The 17,223-nt window shown below is 36.9% G+C and overlaps 1 protein-coding gene across 3 annotated transcripts in view; it reads right to left on the bottom strand.

The window, feature by feature from the left end:
* The window catches only part of NCOA1 (nuclear receptor coactivator 1), a 65,884-nt gene that overhangs the window by 25,805 nt on the left and 22,856 nt on the right, over positions 1 to 17,223 (bottom strand). For all 3 annotated transcript variants that reach the window (XM_023511802.1, XM_023511803.1, XM_023511801.1), the window contains exons 5-9: positions 15,481 to 15,598; positions 13,492 to 13,660; positions 12,344 to 12,658; positions 3,858 to 3,959; positions 931 to 1,333 (exon numbers count right to left, since the gene is read on the bottom strand). In XM_023511802.1, coding sequence (XP_023367570.1) covers positions 931 to 1,333; positions 3,858 to 3,959; positions 12,344 to 12,658; positions 13,492 to 13,660; positions 15,481 to 15,598 — 1,107 coding nt within the window. The remainder of the gene's footprint in view (positions 1 to 930; positions 1,334 to 3,857; positions 3,960 to 12,343; positions 12,659 to 13,491; positions 13,661 to 15,480; positions 15,599 to 17,223) is intronic.

Genomic DNA, 17,223 nt, shown 5'->3' with positions numbered 1-17,223 from the left:
AGGCAAGAGAATCACTTAAGCCCAAGAGTTAGAGGTTGCTGTGAGCTGTGACGCCACAGCACCCTACTGAGGGCGACATAGTGAAACTCTGTCTCAAAAAAAAAAAAAAACTTTAGGTAACTTTGACATTTTATTTGAGTCAACTAGCACCTATCTCACTGAAATTCATTTTTAAGCAGCCTAAAAATTTACCTTTTTCATTTATATAATCAAAGGATTTATTTCAATTTTTTTTTAAGAATTGGTCATTAATTTTGCATAGAAATTTTATTTTAAACATGTGGATGAATCTAATGTATATTACTGCCACTATCTTATTAGAAGCTTAAAATGACTGAAAAGAAATAAAAAAAGATATCACCTAGGACAATGAGAATAGAAGGTAGATAATGCAAATTAAAAACTGAAAAGAAAAAACATTTGGAAGCCACAAAGGTGACTGATAACCCAGAGGAAGCTGCAATTGCAGCAGCCACGAGTGGTGGCACCAGTGAGAAGTCTGAGATACGGTATAGAGACTGATTGTCCTCATGTGAACTATCAAAACCAAAACTTCCCACACAATGAAAATACGATATGCAAATTCTGAATTAACGTACTCAACCCCATTGTCTAGGAAGAACTTTCATTAGATCCTCACAGAGATCCACAAGAGAAAGTAAGAAAATAAGAGAATGTACTTTGTATACAAAATGTTAAAAATTTTAGAGTTAGATAGGTCCTTAAGAATCTTCTAATTTTAATAATCTCAGCTGTGAAAGGGAGGTAAGCCTAAAACCATCAACCATTTAGTGGCAAGAGCTAAGCCCTGACTCCCATGTCAGTGTCTTTCCTCCCCAGCATCAATGTCAGTGAACCCAATGACTAAGTAGACAGACCACGCCTGTATATGTTATTTATAAGAGCAATATAAAGTTGTGACCCTCATACCTGATCCCGGATACTGGAAGACGTTCTGTTGCATCTGAGGATTGATTCCAGTGCCAAACTGTCCTCCCATGTTTCCTGTCATGCCTCTGTTCACCATGCTGTTGCGGTTGGCCAGAGATGCCTCAGGATTTCCTGCTAGCTGTGAAAATGGGCTGGTAGAAGCTGGTGGGGTTCCTGGATTTGTACCATAGTTTGGTGGATAGGGGAATTGCTGTGGAGCACCCTGAGGAAGACGGGGGTTCCCCATTTGAACTGGCAGTCCAGATGAGGGGGGAAGATTGTTCCCAAAGCTTTGCTGCCTCATGAGCATGGCTCTTTGCTGTTGTATTAGCTGCCTCTGTCGGTGCTGCTGACTATACAACTCCCGCTGACGCTGTGCCAACATTTGAGCGTTCAAGGGTGGCTGCAAGGGAGAGAAGAAAACCCTTTACTTGTTAAAATTATTATAATTACTACCTATCTTGGAAAGCTTGTAGGATAAAGTCTACTATTATCCTTGGGACAATAGAATATGCAGCAATTATCAGTGTACAAGAGAAATGAAAACAGAAAAGAAACAAAAACCTCTTAAATAGTAATCACGGGAGAAAAAAATGAATGAAGTACTCTATACATTAAAACTAGCTGAGAAATGCTAAAACAATATCTGACTATTATTACTGGTTAAACGTAAATTTTCTTAAGAGAAAACCACAAAGTGAAAGCAAATGTGCTTGATGATTTCTATTCTATCTGACATTAGAATAGAATGTTAGGAAACTTTTTCTCAATTCCGAAGAATTTATTGTTTTTCTATAAAGACACTTAATTCCCTTTTCTTACTGAGATAATTACCCCTACTTTATTTAAATGAGTAAAATGTGATTATCAGGCAATTTTAATTTCTTCATTATACTTTTCTCTATTTGCCAAATTATTTACAATGAATATGCACTACCTTTACAATTAGAAAAAACCTGCAAATGCCAGTACAAAAGGAAAAATCAGAAATCCAGGATCCAAAGCCTAAAAAATTATCACTTAAAAAGAAAATAATTCGTCGTTACCAGAGGCTATGAGGAGTAATGGGAAGGGGGCATAAAGTGGAGATGTTTAATCAGTACAAAAATATAGTTAGACAGACTGAACAATATTGGATAGGACAACAAAGTGTCTACAATCTACAATATTAAGTTTAGGGTATACTTTAAAATAACTAAAAGAATAAAATTGGAATTTTCATAACACAAATAAATAATAAATTCCTGAAGTGATGGATACCCCACTTACCCTCATTTGATTAATATACCTTGTATGCCAGTATTGAAACATCACATTGTACCCTACAAATATATACAACTATTATGTACCCATAATAATTAAAAATTAAAAATTAAAAGAGGAAAATAATGAACTAAATAGTAAATAACAAGACTAAATAAAATAGTAATAAGAAATAAATGGAAACAGCTATTTTATATCATTATTGCAGTATAAGACTACTCCAGGCATTAGCGCAAGAGGTTTAATAGAGGTACTACTACAGATGAGGAAGAAAATGCTAAAATTAGGTTGAAATCCCTTTTCAGTTTCACATGCAAACCAACATGTGGTATCAATGAAGCCTTCTTCAGAAAATGTCAATTCAGAATGAGGATCTGGTTAAAGCACACAGGTCTATTAAAATTAAACTTGCCAAGTAGAAACATTCCAATCTGAAAGAAACTGTGAAATATGACTTTATGATAAAGTCAGTGATACTTTATGATAAAAACCATCTTTACATCAATTCCAAAAGTGGGCTCTTATTTCCTTACAACCAAATTACCCCTAGATGAGATGTATAAGACTGAGAAACCCAAATCTTGACCCATAAAGATGCCAACAGCTGCTGCTTCAGCAGCTTCTGTCACTATGTGTCATATAATGACATTCTGGTCAATGACAGACTGCATGTACAATGGTGGCACCATAGATTACAGTGTGGTATTTTTACTGTACCTCTTCTAGGCTTAGATATGTTTAGATACACAAATACCACTGTGTTACCACTGCCTACAGTATTCAGTACCGTAACATGCTGCCTAGGTATGTAGCCTAGGAGAATAGGCTACCCCAGATACTTTAGGTATGTAGTAGGCTGTACCATCTAGGTTTTTGTAAGTGAACTCTGTATGTTTGCATGACTATGAAGTCACCTAATGACACATTTCTTAGAAGTATCCGAGTCTTTAAGCAATGCATAGCTGTGTTTATCCCTTTGATCAGTACTGGCTCCCTGTATGTGCCCCAAATCCATTTAGGTCTATTTTATGGCAAAAAGAAGAGCTTTGTTTAAATCTTCTTAAAAATCCCTTATCCGCCACATTTTTAATCAACTTGGTTATGAAAACATTAATAAGTAGTTGAAGCAAAAATGTTAAAATATGTGTGTGGATAAAGCAGGGAGTGTGTACTAAGTAACATTCACCTCTTCTTATGTTTAAAGTTCCAACAGCTCTGGGCCTATATATAAGGATTTTAAAAGTAAATGAAAGCTAGAAGACACTGATGTTTAGATTAAGTGAAGTACACCAAATAGTTAAGACAGCTTAGCAGTAAGACTGGGTTTTGATCAGGTTTCGGGTACCATCCACACAGTGTCATAGTGGAGGCGTCTTATTACTGGTGCTGTTCAGTCCAGCAGTCAGAGCTTTCTACTTAGTCATCAGGTATCCAATAACAATGACAACCACAACAATAAAACAAAACAGAGAACCCTTGGCTTTAGATCAAATATCAGCAAGAGGTATCACAAGTACATTATTAATTCATTCTAGAAGAAAACTACACTATAAACATGATTAAAAGATCAATTCACAGACCATTTCAAAGACCTGAAGTCAACACTTCAAGAAATACTGCTTGGGTTAGAGAAGTACTAACAATATCTGTTTTTCTCACATTACCTGGGGTGTAATTTGCTGCTGCATGCCTGATCTCATGTTTATGCCAACAGGAGCAGTTGCTGCAAACTGATTTAAGATAGCTTGCCGATTCTGGTGTATCAACTAGAGAAAAATGGCAACAATGAGATAACAAATTTCTACACACCAACAAAGCCCTGGCTGTATACAGTAACACAAACTTTCTGTTGATTACTAAGAAGTTTTAGTGTGGCAGGTTTATTTTATTTTTAGTGTGGCAGGTTTAGTATGATTATTTCCTACATTTATTTGCCAAAAGGCTAATTCCCAACATTTACCAAATATTTATTGCCTTCAGAACACTAAATATGGCAGAACATTTATAAGAAGAATATCCACATTTGTAAGATGTATATATATATGTGTGTGTGTACCTTATAACACATCTATTTATTGTACTTTTAAAAACATACTAATAGTTATTCCAGATAAGTGCAATAATGAATGAAAAAAATCAGTTCTGAGTCTTAAAATACTGTGAGTTAAAAAGTATACAATAAGGGTACATTCTGTAACGATCTGGAAGTTGAGGTACTTGGAGGGTACTCTCATTTGGCGATACTTTGTCTGGTAGGTACCTATTTGGGAAGAGTCCAGCATGATTTCATTAGCTAGAGAGAATTATGTAAGAGACAAATGGTCTGAGAAAATGGATTATTTATTAAACTAGAAGTAATTACTTTGGACCAGCATTTCCCAAATTGGTGTTCTAAAGAACATTGTTCTGTAGGATATTAATAGATGTGCCAGGAAAATAGCAGGCTGTGCTGTATGAAGTATTGGAAATGATGGGTTATACAAGGTGAAACAGATTTATTTACTGCAATAATTTTATGAGCCTTTAATTGGTCAAAGCACACTGTGGACCTCCAAGATGGGGATCTACTAATGCAATTTATTGTATTTACGTGTATCATAAACCTTTTTTTTTTCCAACACATAACCATTACCATCCATCTCCCAGGACAATCTTATGTGGAACACTGGTTTAGAAGATCAGCCTCTAGACCAGGCTTTGAGTTCAAGGTTGTAGTTATGCCCTAAGGTTATTTGATATGACAAGTATCCTTGGAAGTGAGATTTTATTGTAAACAATCTATAGCTCAAAAAATTCTTCCTTAATAATTAGATATAAATAAACTGTTTAGAGAGAGAATAACAGTAATATTTATACTGGCCAGGCGTGGTGGCTCATGCCTGTAATCCTAGCACTCTGGGAGGCTGAGATGGGTAGGTAGCTAGAGGTCAGGAGTTCAAGACCAGCCTGAGCAAGAGTTAGACCCCATATCTAAAAACAACCAGCCAAGTATTGTGACAGGTGCCTGTAGTCCCAGCTATTCAGGAGGCTGAGACAAAAGGATCACTTGAGCCCAGGAGGTGGAGGTTGCTGTGAGCTATGACGCGATGGTACTCTACCAAGAGCAACATAGTGAGACTCTGTCTCAAAAATAAATTGACATTATTTCATATTTATATGGTATTTTATAAAATAAATTGTTAAATATACATAAACATATTGATTTGTTTATGTACTTTTTTTTTTTTTTTTGTAGTTTTTGACTGGGCTGGGTGTGAATCTGCCACCTCCCATATATGGAGCTGGCGCCCTACTCCTTTTGAGCTACCAGTACTATAATACTTTAATACACTATACATAAACTAGAAAGCCTATGAAAGTTTTATGAAAGTGTTATGAACAGTGATTAAATCTTTCATTGACAAATAGTTCAACTCTTAATTCTGGCTTCATGTGGTTTTTTTTTTTTTTTTGAGACAGAGCCTCAAGCTGTTGCCCTGGGTAGAGTGCCAGGACATCATAGTTCACAGCAACCTCCAACTCCTGGGCTCAAGCAATTCTCCTGCCTCAACCTCCCAAGTAGCTGGGACTATAGGTACCTGCCACAACGCCCGGCTATTTTTTGGTTGCAGCCATCATTGTTGTTTGGCGGGCCCAGGCTGAATTCGAACCTGCCAGCTCTGGTATATGTGGCTGGTGCCTTAGCCGCTTGAGCCACAGGAGCACAGCCTCATGTGATTTGTGGTTGCCATTAGATCAGAAAACAAACCAATTTTGGGGAAAAGGTCAATATAATGTAAACATTAAAATTATAACTTTAAGGTAATGTAGAATAAGATAAAACATTCTGAATCATTTCAAAAATAATGACACCAATGTTGTAGTTTTACAAGTCAAAGGTACTTGTAAGTATTAAAACCTATATACTTCTTTTTATTTTATTTTATTTTTTATCTTCCATTCCTTTTTTGTGGATAAAACTTCTTAAACTTAAAGACCATGGACATAAATTTAAATAAACCAAATTAATTTGATAAAGATTTCTTGAAAAACTCACTATATTCAAGATACTGTACAAAGTTTGGAAGCTAGAAAGGTAAGTAAATTCCTGTCTTCTGGGAGTTCCCCACTGGGACAGAGGCCAACACACAACAGTGCTGTGCACAGGTGCTCTACCTACATCCACAGAGACATCGACAGGTGCACAGAAGGAGCAACTAAGGAAGCCTAGGGACAGGAAGTCAGGGGACAAGGGCACAGGGGAGCTCAATGGAGTCTTGAAGGACGAGCATGTGAGGTGGCGAGGAGGATGGCAGAGTAACCTGAGGCAAGAGGAAAGTATGAAAACAGGAAAGGCGGCAACGAGGACAGGTGAAAACACTGACATTCAATGACGGAGAGCAGTAAAACTGCAGGCTGGGATCCCACACTTACACCTTTATATACTCTGAATTGTGAGGTAACATGATACTGAAATGGGTGAGAATGGAGGAAAGATGCTTGAGAACTAGTAAGAGGTTAGTTTTTAGAAGTAGAAGTAATCATTCTAAATACCAGAAGTCTCTAAGTATTTTCTATTATCGGACACTCAGTCTATTCCTGCCTTTGAATTCACTCGTTCGTTTGTCCTCCCTTGACTATCTAGTGTGCCACTTGACTAACCCTGCTTCCATCTGTCCCATTCTGATTTGCCTCTTTTCTTCAATTATCAGAATTCTACCTATTTTCAACAAGCAGGACAAGTTCCACCTCTTCCAATGATACTTTCCCAGAAAGGATCAGTACACTCCTACCCTCCTCAGAAACCTTAACTATTGGAGAGCTGAGGAATGTGAAGAGAAAAGTTGTAAATCCTTAGAGCTGGGGACACAAATTCAAAAGCCTATAAAGGCCAGGTCACAAGGCCTCCTGCAGTACAAAATGAAATTTAAGGCTTCTGACCAGTAGAAGAGTACAAATCCAGCCTATAACATAAAACGGACACACAGATGTAGCTGGCTGTCACCTTGACAGAGTGGATTTTCCCCAATGCCTTACCCAAAAGTTCTTATAGTAAACATAAAGATAATTAATCTAGCCCAGAGGTTCTCAACTAGGATTGATTCTGCCCCACAAGGGAAATCTGGCAATGTCTGAAGACATTTTTGGTTGGTACAACTAAGAGAAGGGGTGCTACTAGCATCTAGTGGGCAGAAGGCCAGTAATGTTGCTAAACATCCTCAATGACCAGGACGTCTCCCCCATAACAAGAATTGTCCAGTTCCAAATGTTAAATTACCAAGGCTGAGAAACCCTCAACTAGCTACTGTACAAACTCTGTCAAGATGAAAATGTCCTTTAAAGAAGCTTATTCTCTATTTGGGCCGTTTTTTTTTTTTTTTTAATTTTTTTAAATTTTGAGACAAAGCCTCAAGCTGTTGCCCTTGGTAGAGTGCTGTGGCATCACAGCTCACAGCAACCTCCAACTCCTGGGCTCAAGTGATTTTCCTACCTCCTCCTCCCAAGTAGCTGGGACTACAGGCGCCCGCCACAACGCCTGGCTATTTTTTGGTTGCAGCTGTCATTGTTGTTTGGTGGGCCTGGGCTGGATTCTCGAACCTGCCAGTTCAGGTGTATGTGGCTGGTGCCTTAGCCGCTTGAGCTATAGGCAACAAGCCAATCAGGAGGTTTTCATGGCCAGAAATCTGGAGGTAGAACTGTTTCCCTGTATTATCTGTCATTTGAACCTAGTTCTATTTTCTGGTCACATCTATTCTCCGTGACACATAAACGATTATCAATGGTGGTACTCACACTGGACCCATATCTTTCTTCAGTACCCTAACACATATCATATTCCAACTTATTTGAAGATAGCTAAGTATATCATACTTCTCTGTCTTGACTGTTACTCTTTTAATATTATTATTCCTTGAAAGTATGAAGACCATGGTCCTTGCTACAGAAAACAAAAACAAAATTGGAGTAGAATAATTGTATCTTTTGTCTCACACTATTTTCTGTAAGTAGCCAGACTACTTACCTTTGCTATTGTCTTTTCCCCCCAAATAGAACTTAAAAGTCCTTTATTAGTATGGTGGATTTACTTCTTGGGTCTTTGCTCATCTAAGGTTTAAGCAGATACTACACTTACACGCTTATTAACTGTGCTGTTCTTAATCACTAGCTCCTTCCTTCATTTCACTGTTCTGTAAGTCTCAGTCAATGTAGCTACACCACGATTCTGCCATGTATAATGCACACCAATTCCCCCAACCCCAAACTTTCAGGAAAAAAGAAATCTTCTTTTCAATTTTTTAATCCAAATTTTCATTTGTTATATTTGGGCACTTGTCTTTTGTATTGCAGAGAAATTTTAGCATTTATTTTTTAACATAGAGTTACACTTTTAACACATAAGCATAAATAAAAGAATGAAAAACATTTATATAATCATGGAATTAGCACTATTCATATATAATGCGCACCCCTTTATCCCTCAAAAATCTTAGCAGCTGAGAATTTATTTTTAACTGTGTAAATGAATTTAAAACATTAGAATCTTTTTATTCCTTGTGTATCATATTCTAACCAGTAATATATACTTAGGGTCAAGATACCATTTTTATTTATGTATTTTTTGTTTTTTACTTTTAGATATATGGTCTTCCTTCCTATATATGTCGCCAAGGTTGGAGTACTATGGTGCAGTCATGGTTCACTGTAACCTCAAACTCTTGGGCTCAAGCAATTCTCCCCCCTTAGTCACCTGAATAGGTAGGGCTATAGGTACACATCACCGTATCTAGTTAATTTTCAAAAGATTTTTTTTTGTAGAGATGGGGTCTCACCATGTTACCTTCAATTCCTCAAGTGATCCTCCACCTTGGCCCTCAAGGTCTTCTAGTTTTTATTTTTTCTCTGTTTTTAAATTCATCTTCTTAAAAGCCATTAAAAAGAAACAAACTGATCTGAGTATTTTTCCTTCTTTCTCAAGTCATTAGGCACTGAGCTAAATTCTCGCCTGTGAGATGCTTATAGTCTCCTGTGTTTCAAATAGGGAGGAGAGATCATGACTGACAAGTAAACACATGATATTAAACCACCAAAGAGGTAGTGTGTTAGAATGCCAGATTATAAGCTTGGTAAATTCTGGATTCCAGTCCTTTGCCTGTTATATGGGATTACAAACATGTTCTTTGAGTCTCTGTCATGCCTTTTAACTTGTTTAGAGTGTCTTTTCAATTTTTTAATTTTAATGCAAACTTTAACCTTTTCTTTTGTCTTTTTTAAGAGACCCTATAGATACTCTCATTTTCACATTTATATCATTAAAACACCTATTTAATGAGCTTACCTATATGACATTAAATAACACACTTGGATTATTGAATAATAATTCAATAATAACACACTTGAATAATACACTGGATTGCCTGAGCTCACAGGTTCGAGACCAGCCTCAATAAGAACAAGACCCTCTCTCTAAAAAAATAGCCGGGTGTTGTGGCAGGTGCCTGTAGTCCCAGCTACTCGGGAGGCTGAGGTAAGAGAGTTGCTTGAGCCCAAGAGTCTAAGGTTGCCGTGAGCTATGATGCCATGGTACTCTACCAAGGGCGACAAAGTGAAACTCTGTCTCAAAAAAAAAGACAGAATAGAATTTTATTCAGCTGACAATTCCAAATCACATGACTCCAGGGATAATTCTGAGTACTCTAAGTCAAGCCCAGCCAGCTACTGGTTAAGGATGTACCTGTGACTCAGTTCTGGCTAGCCAGCCATGAGAAGTCTATGGTTTTTCCTTTTTCTTTTTTTTTTTTCTCCATTTTTCTTTTTATTTGGGGGTTGGGGTAGAGTATGATGAAGACCTTTTGGAAAGTTTCCTAGAGTTTGACAAGAGATGCATATGAAAAAAACAGTACCTTTTCTCCTGCTAGGTACAATTTTGTTTGCATGTGGTATTTATAACCACAGTATGCCAAGGACTACATACGAAACAAATAGAATGAACTTGGGTCCCTGATAACATTCTGAACCTCCAAAGTTACCACACCTGGACCTGCTTTAACATTTGAGGCAAATTATTTTCTTTATTGTTTTACTCCTTTAAATTGATCTTTTTTCTTTCCCTGTTGTTAAAAGCATCTTAACTGAGACACTGACTGAGATAAGCCTTGGCCAGACCTGCTCACGGACAGCCCCTAACAGGACACACATACAGCGCAAACGAAGCTGAGTGACCCACTGCTGAAATGGCAAGAATTTATGCCCTTGAGCACAAAGAACAGGCCTAGACAAGTGACTTGTTAGGTACAGAAGCTGCTTTTGTGTATTGATATATGTGGGGGCTTAAAAACACAGTGAGCCTCAAATTCTGTTTTATTCAATTTGGTGGATACTTTACTCTTTTAGGGTACCAACACCATCACACTTTGGAAATGCTTTCTTGAGATTTGAAGCAAGCAGAGAGCAGCAACGTTCATCTATTTGCATCCTTATCTGCATGGTGTAGCCTTTGCAGGGCTTCTCTGCCCATAAGCTGCTTTAGTAAGAGCAAACGGAAGCAAAAATGACTGTTCTCTGAAGTGAATACGAAACATCCTTCCATCTATGCACAAAACTGACCTAGATCCTTGTCTGGCCTTGTTCACTGAACCTTTATTTTAAAAATATTTCCTTTCTTTGTTTTTTTACCATTTAAAATTTTTTCCTCTCTCACCTCTCCCTTTCTCTTCCTCTTTCTCCATCTTCTTTTTAAGTTGAATAGAAGCACATTTTAAATCATCTGTTATATTTATTGAACGTAATTTTGTAATAATAGCTTGTATATATTAAGTGCCCACAATATGAGAGGCAGTATGCTATGGGCTTTATATGCTTCATCTCATTTGATCCATACAACCATCTGTGAGGTAAAGGATTTATTTATTAGACTCTTTTTATATACATAGATGAGAATGTAGAAACTTTAACAGGGTGAATCATTTGATTAAAGTGACTCATCTATGTTTAGAACTAGAGCTTGAAACTAGAACAAACTCTGAACTATTATGTCATACTGCCTTTCTAGCATGATTTATCTCATTTCTCTTTCTTTTTGAATTAATAAACCTTCAGGGAATTTCTCTAGACAGTTTTTAAAAATCCAAAGCAAAATATATATATAATATATAGAAGGACTGAAGCAAGCAACAATCCACAGCCGTGGTCCTACTTCCCACAGCAGACACTTTTCACCATTTGCTTTTGGGCTTCCTGATGACTCTCTCCATTCTGCAGCTTATAGAATCGCAGGTATTTATGCCACTGTAGTATTAGTTTCCAGTCATGAGAGAGAAGATTTAACTCACTCACAATTCCCAGGTCCCCAAATATCCTTTCTTCATTCTCCTAATATAACAACACTAGGTGTCAATGTCTCCAACTTCACACAAAATAAGCTTTGTTTTCCCCCTTTTTTTTTTTTTTTGAGATAGAGTTTCACTTTGTCACCCTTATTAGAATGCCATGGCATCAAAGCTTACAGCAAACCCCAAACTCTTGCCTCAGCCTCCTGAGTAGCTGAGACTACAGGCGCCTGCCACAACACCAGCTATTTTTAAGAGACAAGGTCCTGCTCTTGGCATAGGCTAGTCTTGAACTCTTGAGCTCAGACAATCACCCGCCTCAGCCCACAGAGTGCTGTGGTTATAGGCGTGAGCTACCACGCCTGGCTAAACTTTGTTTTCTGTTCCAACAATCACAGTATCTCTTGATGTTCTTTGTAAATTAAGCTTTCTCTTTACTATTAACAATTTAATAATTGTATAATGTTCATTACAAAGAGTTTGTAAAAATTAAATTGCTTCTAAGTTGTAGGTCTCAAAGTGCTTTGTTATGAGCAAGCAGTCTCTTTTGATTGAATGAAGGTTCCTTATCCCTATCCTTTGGTCCCCAACCCCTGTAGCCTGTTAGAAACCAGTTTCCACAACAGGAGGTGAGTGACGGGCAAGCTAGGGAAGCTCCACAGAAAAACTGTCTTCCATGAAACTTGTCCCTGGTGCCAAAAACGTTGAGAACCGCTGTCCTACCAGACAAGAGATGGTTTTTAGAAGGTTTGGGAGTGGACTTTATTATAGCAATTGGGTTAAGTTATTATAGAGATTTGGCACAAACCTTTGAAAAGTATCAACTCCCGAATAAGAGCACTCACCTGCTGCTGTCCCTGTAATCGCTGTTGTAGTTGAAGTCGAAGCTGGTTAGGTGCAGCTGGAGGTCTGTTTAGGGTTTGCCTGGGCTGCATGCCCATGCCAGGTGAAAAAGCACCTCGGGGAGGTGTTACTTGAACAGGCATAGTCCCCAGTGAAGGTTTTTGCCTGACCATGCCTTGGAAAGGGCTAGGGAGATTGGCAGTAGGAGAAGGAGAAGAGTAAGGCTGGGAATAAAGGTTGGGTCTTTCTTCCATCATCAAAGGTGGTGTTGCTTGTTGTGGTGGAAATCTCTCTGATAATACATCTAGTCCACCTCCCTGTTAAAAAAGAAGCCAAACAAATAAGTTTTACAAGTAAATTTCTGCCAATAAATGACATGCCTTTTCATGTAAAAGATTTGAGAGGAGGTTCTCATTAGAAAGTGGCATCATATATACTCATTCCCAATTCATGCTCTTCAGAAGTTTGCTAAGTACATGAATCATTTACAAAAATTGCTTTGAAAATGGGCATTAACTGAGATATTTAAAATATTAGTAAAAAGATAAAAATATGGTTAAAGTTTCTAAATTAATAAAATCAAGCCAAAAAGTTTGAAAATAACTTCCCTACAAAGCTTAAGAATCAATAAACTTTATACTTGATAGGTTCCCATAAGAAGCAGATTCTATTTTTTTTTTTAATCTCAACTACAGAAATGTTCATGCTTTTATTTGAAAAAATTCATAGCTGACATAACAAGGCCATAGAGTTATGGCTTTCAAATGTTTTCACATTGAAAGCAAGCAACAACCCATTCTTATCCTACTATAAGAAATACTACGCATAATTTAAACTGCAACCTATTGTGTGTGTGTGTTTGCTCATTTAACTGAGGCAAGTTTCATGAAGTACAACTTCCCTTTCATGGGCTGTGCACTCTAATATTTTGTATTCTACATTATTTTGCTTCATTTGAAAAATGCTGGTCGTGAGGCAAAAATTGATTTTTTATCACACCACAGTCTAAAAGATGTATATATTTGATAATTTCCTAAGGGTTAAATTATAAAAGTTAGCTAAAGCATAGTGGGAACAATATTAAAAAAATCTTGCTTAAAAATCATCTTTTACCTTCTCTGGAATGCATCATGATGACTTTTATAAATACCTGAACAAGTTTGTCAATTCCCAGGGCTCTGTCTAGTTCAGCTAGCTCAGTTTCATCTTTGCCACTGAGGAAGGAGACCAGCTGTTCAAGAAGAGCCTTCTCATCATTTCTTCCTTCTACTGTTGTTGGCGGACAGAGAAGCTCATCTAATTGTGAACTAATACACTGGCTGCAGGATCAAAAGATAAAAAAGTTTCAAACTGACACAGCAAGTAATTATTCAATCTTAAGAATGCAAATATATACATGCATTCTAGAAAATTCTCTTGAGATGCTCGGCAATGAAATGTTCTATGCTTATGCAGAACTTAAATGAATGTTTGGTACATAGCTTGAATATATTTTTCATTTTTTCAATAATCAATGAACTTTGTTTCCATATTGTTCATATTAGCTTAAAGAAACAGCCTGAAGGGTGGCGCTGAGGGCTCAGTGGGTAGGGCATCAGCCCCATATACCGAGGGTGGCGGGTTCAAACCCCGGCCCTGCCAAACTGCAACAAAAAAATAGCCGGGCATTGTGGTGGGCACCTGTAGTCCCAACTACTTGGGAGGCTGAGGCAAGAGAATCACCTAAGCCCAGGAGCTGGAGGTTGCTGTGAGCTGTGTGATGCCACAGCACTCTAGCAAGGGCAATAAAGTGAGATTCTGTCTCTACCCCCCCCCCAAAAAATTAAATTAAAAAAAATAAAAGGAATAGCCTGAAAAATTAACCATACTTTAGAAAAGGGAGAAAAATTTTAATGAAAGTAAAAAAATAAAAATAAGCCAATAATGAAGGAAAAAGCCATTTAGCTTATATTCAAATTTATTCTATTTTATTGCTGCCATTATTTGAACCATAATTAACAGTATATAATTGTATCACTTAATTTTCAAAGATGTTCAAGTCATCTTGATAACATGACATGGTTATCATTTACAAAAGAAATCAAACTGGACAAATGAAATATGCTAGGCATTAAGCAACAAAACACGTTATTCATTAGTTACATGTAGAAAATATGCAGTCTAATGCAAACTGATACTAATGATCTATAAAATAGAAATATACAGAAAGTAATACTAATAATACTAATGTAATAATAAAATTAGGCTGGGCCAGTGGCTCATGCCTATGATCCTAGCACTTTGGGAGTCTGAGGCAGGTGGACTGCTTGAGCTAAGGAGTTCGAGACCAGTTTGAGCAAAAGCAAGACCCAGTCACTACTGAAAACAGAAAAACTAGCATGTGTTGTGGAGGGCACCTGTAGTCTCAGAGAATCAGGAGGCTGAGGCAAGAGGATTACTCAAGCCTAAGATTTGGAGGTAGCTGTGAGCAAGGATGATGCCACGGCACTCTACCCTGAGCATGAAGTGAGATTCTGTCTCAAAATAAAATAAAATAAAATAAAATTATAAGGATTCTTCCTCTGGGAAGGTAAATGGGAATACAGTTCATAGTTAAAGCTCTAAAGCACACTCAATACTATCTTGTTGTCCTTTGGTTACCATGTATGAGATGTACTTTGTGCTATGGAATATAGCTGCCTGTGTAGATTAAGAAATTAAATTCTAATCAAGATGGAACACTATGTAGATGTAAAAAGTACTTCCCTTCCTTATACATTCTTGCTCTAAAGAAACAGAAATGCTGAACTAAATAATTATATAATTAAAAGGCAAGAGAACATAATTTTTATACTGAGGTCAATTCCTTAACCAGTCCTAGAAAATCATGGTAGTTAATCAAGGCAAAATAAAAGATGAAGTATAAAACAACAGTTGAATACTATATGAATCTCTGGGTGATTACAATGTACACTAGCCCTGTGGTCATGCAGTAAGTAAATCTGTTTAATTCAATGTCTTTCCCTATAGCTTTTTTCATTAAACATTTACATCTATCTCACAAAATACCAGTGCAGATTGTTATTCAGCTTGGGAAAAGTAGTTCTTTATTTAGAAGGTGGTATCTGATACCTTATAAAATACAGAATGCATTACTTACTCTTCTGGTTTATTCTGGTTTACAGCTGTCACTGTATTATTTGTCCATGGAATCTGATCACCTGTTCCTGGTTGTCCAAACTGGTTATCAATTGTTTCCAATTCCAGCTCAGGTAATCCTGATTTAAGAAGAAAAGGTAAGAAGTCATTGTCACAATAGAGGATAAAATGAGTAATTTTTCAGAAGTAATATATTGTAGAGTGAGATTTCCTGTATAAAATATTATTTCAGTGACACAAAGTAAATGAGAAAGTGAGAAAAGGTTTCTGAATCAAAGACAATCTGATGTTAAAAAGTTTGCACATAGACTGATACTACCCAGAATCATACAGCACCTTTGGTTAACTACTTTTTCAGTCTCAACACATTAGAATATGCTCTATGCAGGAAAAAGGTTTCTGAATCAAAGACAATCTGATGTTAAAAAGTTTGCACATAGACTGATACTACCCAGAATCATACAGCACCTTTGGTTAACTACTTTTTCAGTCTCAACACATTAGAATATGCTCTATGCAGGAATTCTGTTATCACCACGAAATTAGAGGGGTAAGCAAAAGATAAAATACATTCCATATGAGGTAGGAACAGAAATTAGAGTCAAGGTGATTATTAGCAAATGGACAAAGCTCTGCAATTGTTAATTTGGGGATATAGCTATACAATAACAGTATAATAACCAAGATTTATAATGACAGCTCAAATGAAAAAAGAAGATGGATTATGTTCTACAATTGAAGAAAACAGTAAATGCATTTTAGAAAGTTTTTCCATAGGATTTTTTTCTGGAAAGCCTTATGATTGTCTCTGTACTATTTATACTAGAAAAAAATTATAAGTAACCTGAATTCCAGGAATTTAGAGATTGGTTAATGAATTATGATATAGACATTGACAATTTACTATCAAATGAAAAAGAAAAAAACACATAGTATGTTAAAATAGTATGTTCTAAAATAGTATGTTCAAGGTTTGTTCAATAGTTTTGGACAGCATCAACAGTATGTTCAATAGTTTTATAAACTATTTTGTATTTATTAACTGAAAAAAATCCTGGGAGGAGATATATCCATATATGTACACACACATACACGCATATATACCTTTGGTTCATTTTAAGTAGTGAGATTAAAGATTTTCTTTTTATAATGCTTATTTGTAATTTCTAAAATTAATATGTATTAATTGATCACTGTCATGGGCTGCTCAATGTGCATTCATTTTTTTTCTTGCAGTTTTTGGCTGGGGCTGGGTTTGAACCCGCCACCTCTGGTATATGGGGCCGTGCCTACTCCTTTGAGCCAGAAGCACCGCCCCTCGATGTGCATTCATTATTCCCTCGTGCTGCAGAATAGTTGTCATTCCGAGACTTTTTCCAGATCCTGGACCTTTTTCTTTTTTTTGATTTTTCTCCATTTCCTGAAGTATACCCTCCAAGGCCTTCATTAAAAAAGGTATACCATAATATTGTATTGTATGCCATACAAACATTTAAGCCCTTTTATGTCTGCAAATGTCCTTTTTGTTGTTGTTGAGACAGACCTTGCACTCTGTGCCTGGCATCATCACAGCTTACTGCATCCTCAAACTCCTGGGTTTAAGTGATCCTCCTGCCTTGGCCTGCTGAGTAGCTGGGACCATAAGCACATATCATTATGCCTGGTCCATTTTTCTATTTTTAGTAGAGACAGGGTCTCACTCTTCCTCAGGCTGGTCATGAATTCCTGAGCTCCAGTGATCCTC

The sequence above is a fragment of the Otolemur garnettii genome, unplaced genomic scaffold (genome assembly GCF_000181295.1).
Source record: "Otolemur garnettii isolate 467f Iridium unplaced genomic scaffold, OtoGar3 scaffold00022, whole genome shotgun sequence".
In the NCBI taxonomy this organism is placed as follows: Eukaryota; Metazoa; Chordata; class Mammalia; order Primates; family Galagidae; genus Otolemur; species Otolemur garnettii.
This window is presented reverse-complemented; position numbering and strand designations above follow the sequence as displayed.